Raw genomic sequence first — 7,050 nt, forward strand, 5'->3', positions numbered from 1 at the left:
AGATTACGTTTTCCTCAAAATGATAACTTGGAATGGTAATTAAAATGGGATGGCAGCCATCGTGTAACCGTTTCTTCCTAAAACTTACTTTTAGTTAAGTAAGTATAGTACAGCGTCCAATATAGTTTCCAATCAAGAAAAGGGAAATATTTCCTAAATTAAAACACAGACGATAGTGCAATTGCAGCAGATAAAAGAAAAAATAGAGACCGTACCAACACTAAAAATACATTTTCACTTCCATAACATCTCATACTTTAGGACCAGATTAGACAAATTGTAAATCCATACAGCTCAGTGCAGCAACCTAGTGGACAGCAAGCCTAACTGCAACCTTACAATCAGCAGCAGCGCCATAAGAAAAAAAAACCTCAGATGGAAACTAAAATATATCTTTGGGGTCAATATTTAAGAATACTGGAATTATGTTTTCAGCATGAACTGAAATATGTCTCAATTCAAGATAGAAGCTAATTGTTAGTCTTGAGGGGTCCACCATCCCTTTTATACTCAAAGCAAATACCTTCAAATAACAAGAATGTCGCTAAAACCTATTAAATCCACTTTTTACCACATAATATTATGCATCATGTATAATATAGCAAATAATACTGTTAACTCAATGAATACATGTGTTTGACCGGTCTACATCTAAAACAGTGTAATGCCTTCTAAATGTTCTAGTCTAAGTGGATGATGATATTCATGTGTGATGAATAGTTCACATAAACACTCCATGTCCTACCATGGTTTAAGCACTGACAAGCCAAGTGGGAACGTCAGTATGTAGTATGCACTGTATCAATCATTTAGTTAGAGTAACATATCAAAAACTACAGTGGAACAATCTACATCAAGTTAATGACTGAAATAACATTTTTTTTTTCATTTCATATTTCTATAAATATGAAGATAGTATTGGCAATGGACACACAAATAAATAATTCCCTTGAACATTTAAAACTTCAAAAATAATTATCCAGAATCTCTCCAGGTCCCGTATCCTTTCCGTTTGATGTAAAACAGAGAGGTCACGTGAGACACCATACACTTATCACACTGACAGTAGAGTTAAAAATCATCCGTCAGGTCGTCATTCTTAGCTCGTGCTGCAACATGTCATAAATGATACTTAAAGTGGGTTTTCCGGTTTGAAACTGTAAAAATGACATACGTTCTGGCATTGGTACAGTAGGAAGTCCGAACGGCTGACAATCTTAAGTCTCTTAAAAGTGGGATATTTCTCACTCCCCGGGTTGATTTAAAAGAACCTTTTCAAATTTTTAACAAGTACAACCAACAGAACATAGAATAAGTCGTTTTCCAGCTAAATCCAACAATGCCAATGCAATGTCTAGATGTTGCAAACTTTAGAAACAAACGAGAACTTGCGACAAAATCCTGTTCCATAACCACGGCTGACATGGTTGGCACTGACACCGCTGATTTGCAAAAAGTGGCTTCACAATAAGGCTCATACAGCAGAATCTGTTCAAGTGGCAAAGAGGTGACAGCTTGATAGCACAGGTGTTAACAGACAAAGATCATTTGTGTTTTGTGGTGATTAATGGTGGATCTGTCATTGGAATGTTGACGATTTAGAAATCCCTCTACAATGAATGCACAACACATGAAATGTCACTATTTTAACTGGACAGTGGAATAACGGTGGTAACATATTGTCGGACGCACTGAGGGTGAAAGTGACACACTGATAACTGATAACAATAACCGTTAGTGTCATCCAGCCTGTGGTGGAGCTTTGGTTGACTTTTCCTTGAGTGGTCCTTTTTAGGACGGATATAGTGATATAGAGCTCAGGGGCCAAGAAAGGGGGATGAAGACTCGGTCCCTTATCGGGGCTTGGGCCGATGAACTGATAGCACGCAAGCCTCTGCAAAACGATATGTCAAAGCTTTAAAGGGTCACTCCACAAACACTTCAAACAGGTACTAAAGATAAGCATTACTCTGCAGGTACGTGAACAGGATTTTGACAAATGTCCATAATACCAGAAAGAAATCAAAAGAAACAAATCCATTAACGCACTCACACCGGAACATCCCTTTTAAACATTTTTTCAGTTTACAGATGGAAACCCAACTTGTATGTTGTTGTTTTTTCCTCCAGTTACCATGTAGTGACCGTTTCCTCATCTTTGTGGCTGGAAAAAAAAGAATTCTTGGCCAACATTCCTCTTCAACTTACCCAAAAAAACATGTTTCAAATTAATCTTTCAACATCATCTTTTAAGTGCCATTTGAGACTAGTGCCAGAAATGTTTTCTCCAGTAATTCAAGTATCTTAAAGTTGTTTCAAACGGCGAAGAACATTTTTGCCCAGAGGCGACTGATCCCGGATCAGCATTAGATGTTGTCGGTAAGCCGTGACTTCTAAACATCAATGGCCACCCCGTGTTTGGTGGAGATCACGTCCCTGGTACCCGTCAGATACATGAGCACTGAACACAGGTGAGGAAGCGTTGCCGTGGTGCTGACGTACAGCCAGTAAGGGAGCGGCGCCGTGTTGCCGAATGGGCACACCCACAGGCCGCGGCGCACAGCATCCCGGATGTGGTGGGTCGCCATGGAAATGAAAATCATCCACGGCAAGGAGCACCAGGCATCTTTGAGGCGCCCGATCCACATGAGGAAGCGGAGGGAGAGACAGATGACGGGGATGAGAGAGGAACAGTGTAGAGGAGGACGCTGAGGGAGCGAGACAGCAGCCTGGAAGAAAGTAAGAGAGGGAAGTATTTTTGCAAGATAAATAATATCAAAATTGATAGTGAAATACTATCATTACACAATCTACTAACAGTATTACTGCAAGCCATTCGCTAATGAATTATCCATCACGTCTTTCTACTGATTTTGCTTGATTTCCGCCAGATTTTTAAAAGGCACTGCTCAAAACACAATTTCCCATGTAATCAGTTTATACCGTATATATTTCAAAAAGGGCTTCCCTCGTTGGATTGTAACTTATTCAGCTCAGTTCTTCCAAATATCAATTCAGTAGTCAAAGTTTTGTGCAAAGTGTAAAATAGTAAGAGCTCCACACATGATGACTGCTGTGTACAATGTTGTCTACACCTCAATCAGATGTTCTTTGATATGAAACGAATGTGGTCACAAGGTCAATTACACTGTGTTAAATGTACACAGTATGTAAAAGTGGTCTGAATCTGCAAGATGGCATGCCAGGTACAGTGTTTCTTCTGCTGACTTTGTAGTGGCAGCACGGCATGGCAAAATTTCTGCCGCTCCAGAAATAGGGCTAAAAACAATCCTAAAGGAAACACTTCAGGTACACTACCGGTCAAAAGTATGGGGCCACTTACAAATTTCCATTCCACTCGATGTTAGACAGAATACCAGCTGATCTGAGTGGGGGGGCTGATCTTTAATGCAATATCTACATTGCCCATTATCAGCAACCATTCATCCAATGTTCCAAAGGCCCATTCTGTTTACTAATCTGACATCATTTAAAAAAAAACTAACTGAGAAAACATTGGAGAACCCTTTTGCAATTATGTAAGCACATAATGTAATATGAAAACTGCTGCGCTGGTTAAAAAAAACAATGCAACTGATCTCAACTGGTAATCTGTCTATAATGGAGTGCAATGGAAATTTCGAAGTGACCCCAAACTTTTGACCGGTAGTGTATGTAGCGTTTGTAACTGTCCTTTGATTACATCTCAAGAAGAAATTGGTTGTCAATAATTCATACTCCAAAAGAAAAGTCATTTAAATAATCTATGGTCACGGAGGAGAGCCCAGCGGCTCCTGGACTTTTAAATTTACATTTTATCTACACACTCTGGTATTGTTTTCTTATCCTTGGGCTGCTTTCAGGGGAAATGACATCTTAAGCAAAGACAAACAAAATGCGTGTTTAGTGTAAATATGGAATACTCCTACGATTAAAGATGGATGGTGCCGGACAAACACATCATTACACAATGTTTAATGAAGGGCAAACACTGACTGTCTCTTTACCGGTTGCAAACCAGGACTGACTACAAGATGTTAAAAAGCTGATCAGCATTGGGGTGCCGTTCTTACCTTGAGTGACAGGGATCCAGCCATGTAGAAGTGGTCCAGGTCTATGAGTGATGCCAGAAGACAGGCAAGCAGCACCTCATACAGATCACTCTTTTTCCTAAGTCCGATAACAATTGCCCATGACCACAGCCCCACCAATCCATGTGTGCCGTTGTCCAAGGTCGCGCGCAGCCACAGGTGGTTCTGGATGACAGACAGCTGGAGGGCGTGGTCCGCCACCACACAGAACATACCGAGTCCTGCAGACGCCAGCAGAGAGGCGGAGCTGAATGTCTGTAGCAGAGCCTGAGCTTTCTCCGTCTCCACAGCCAGGCTGAGAGGTAGTGGAGCACCTTCTCCCCCATGGCCCACCCCCAATAACGGGGACGAGGCGGGGGAGGAGTCCAGCTTGGAGTAGAATCCTTGCATGTTGACAGATGGCTGTGGGGGCCAATCGCCACTGAAGGTCAACAAGAGTCAGGTAGACTGGAGAAGAAAGGAAGGGAGAAGGAGAGGGATTACTTTTTGTTGATCAATAACAACTTATATACAAATAGCACATTCCAGGTAAACAAGCGGTTCTTTATAATAAAGTAAGATGTCAACATCTGTATAACATCTGTATCTGTGTTCTGTTTGAGTCTACCAGTACAGTACCCACAACTTAAACACCTAATTTTTAGAAAGAAATATGTATTCATTCATCATTCAATGAACGAATGACATGAGGAATTGTATACAAATAGACGTGACACAATGAGAACAATAAAGACAACACACACCACAGATATGTTCATGAGTTATAGGGATGCATGATCTAGAAAATGTCATGATTTGATTAAAAATCGATTTTTGATTCAAAAGCTATTCTCGATTTAAAAAACAATTCACAGCATGTACATTCATGTATTTACTTTCCCCATGTAATAGTATACACGCCATTACAAAGCTAAAAAAAGAATGATTACTTCATTTTTTTAACTAAAAAAATATTGGATTTTTGGAATTCTATGAATAGATTTTAAATTGGTAGAGCTTGAATTGATTCATGAAAGTGAATCGATTACTTTTGCACAGCCCAAATGAATTAATACCATATGGATTATAGGATTATATGAATAAAACCTCTCCATTATACTAACTCTGCTTGGTACACATAATGTATGCAAGACGTTATGTAAGGTTTTAACTATTTGAGCATTACAGACATGACAGTGGGTCGTAACCCTCCACAATAATAAAAAGCACAAGGTATGACATCTACCATAGAAGGTTCATCTTGACAACTGTGCCACTGTTCATGTGGTCTCGTAGATCGAACTGAACAAGTAAAACATGTACATCAGCTAGATTTCGCCGAAGCACCTCATTAAAATACACATTTCAAAAAAACTGTTAAAGTCAAAAGGCCTGAGGCAGCATTTATATAACAAAACCAATGAGAAACCACTGTTCGTGTCTTGTCTTTTGAACCCAGAGGGGATATAAAAATAGGCCTCTGTCTCTGATGCAATTGACTGAAATGTAGGACAGACTAGGGCTGGGTGACATGGAGAAAATCAAATATCACAGTATTTTTGACCAAAAACATTGATATTGATACCGCAACGATATTGTAGTGTTGACTACTGGTGCTTCCACAAAATAGTTACACAATGAGATTTTTGATAAATAATCATCAGTAATGTGGATATAATGTCTAAGTGGGTAAAAGCTAATAATAGAACAGCTAGAACAGTCAGGAGTTCAGAAAATAACATCACTTTACTGTGATGCAGCTTTAAAACCAGGAAAAGACAACACTTATGTCATGTTACGATATTACAATATTCAAGATCTATCTAGTCTCGTATAACGATATCAATATAATATCGATATATTGCCCAGCTCTAGGACAGACTTGATTATAATTGGCAGTCCATCGGACCAGTCTAATTATCTCTTACATCAGTAACAAGTTGCTGATGTAACAGCAGTCTCGCTTTGATATTTTTTTTCCCCCTTATGCCCCTAGTATGACATTTTCATTAGCTTGTCACCAGGTTATCTGTTGTTATGTTCAACGTCACTTCACGTTATATCCGTCTGACATACACAAGTCAACGTTAGACTGTTTAAAAAGAAAAAAATGTTGGATAACCTCTTCTTACCTCGCTACAAAAACATCTTTGCCGCTGACAGCTAGCTAGGAGCTAACTGGCTAACAGTGACAGGGGAGATGCTGCTTTGTGTAGGCGGACAGCAGCTGTCACGATTAGCATAGCAATAAGTGCAGTGGATTACACACCATGGCACTCTTTGTTTGCAATTAAATGTGTCATTCAATTGTATATTGGTTAAATCATATGTCTTTTGAGTCATTTTTGATAGACCGGTTGATGAAAATAAAGATACTTACCGATACCCCATTGCCCTGCATTGGTGCCACCTTGCTCTTCTTCTTTGTTGTATTGTGGTAGTGTGATGGTCGGCGGCGGCGCTTAGCTGCCACCCACAGGTCATAGGTGGAACAGCCAGATCAAATCAGTCCTTTAGTTGGAGAGCCTTAAGGCTCTCCAACTAAAGGACTAACGTTCCCTAAACGTTCTGTGTTAGTGGGGTTGTACCATTTTTTTTTTTTTTAGTAATATGAAGTAGTATTTAGCGTAATGATTTTGAACACCAGAGAAAAAAATAATTTCCAACATTTTGTTATTGTCTTATTATCACATTCTAGTGGGGGATGAGTTTTTCGAAGAGATAAAAAAAATATAGGCTATTAAAAAAAAAAAAAAAAAAACAGAAGCTTGTTGGACACTTTAAATAGTGCTCTAACTTCGGTCTTATTTTAAGAATCGGACCACTGATTGGGCCAAATGTTGGAGTGATAATGGGTTAGCTCTTTTACTGTTTTCCTTCTCTATCAAAATGTAATTGTAATAATAAATATTACACCTAAGCTTGAGCCTATAGTCATTAATTAGTCCAACATGTCAAAAGTACATTTTGCTTAAGGCAT

The 7,050-nt window shown here is 39.2% G+C and overlaps 1 protein-coding gene across 3 annotated transcripts; it reads right to left on the reverse strand.

The window, feature by feature from the left end:
• Window positions 1–238: 238 nt before the first annotated feature.
• On the reverse strand, window positions 239–6,553 carry tmem267 (transmembrane protein 267). Of its 3 annotated transcripts, none has more exons than XM_032539284.1 (3): window positions 6,451–6,553; window positions 4,074–4,538; window positions 239–2,729 (listed from the first exon to the last, which is right to left on the reverse strand). In XM_032539284.1, the coding sequence occupies exons 2-3, from the start codon at window positions 4,479–4,481 to the stop codon at window positions 2,394–2,396; spliced, it is 744 nt and encodes a 247-aa protein (XP_032395175.1). In that variant the 5' UTR covers window positions 4,482–4,538; window positions 6,451–6,553; the 3' UTR covers window positions 239–2,393. The 3 variants fall into 3 exon arrangements, with proteins under 3 accessions (XP_032395175.1, XP_032395176.1, XP_032395177.1); XM_032539285.1 differs by having other exon boundaries at window positions 6,457–6,496; XM_032539286.1 differs by lacking the exon at window positions 6,451–6,553 and adding an exon at window positions 6,203–6,411.
• Window positions 6,554–7,050: the final 497 nt, after the last annotated feature.

Source organism: Etheostoma spectabile, chromosome 16 (genome assembly GCF_008692095.1).
Source record: "Etheostoma spectabile isolate EspeVRDwgs_2016 chromosome 16, UIUC_Espe_1.0, whole genome shotgun sequence".
In the NCBI taxonomy this organism is placed as follows: Eukaryota; Metazoa; Chordata; class Actinopteri; order Perciformes; family Percidae; genus Etheostoma; species Etheostoma spectabile.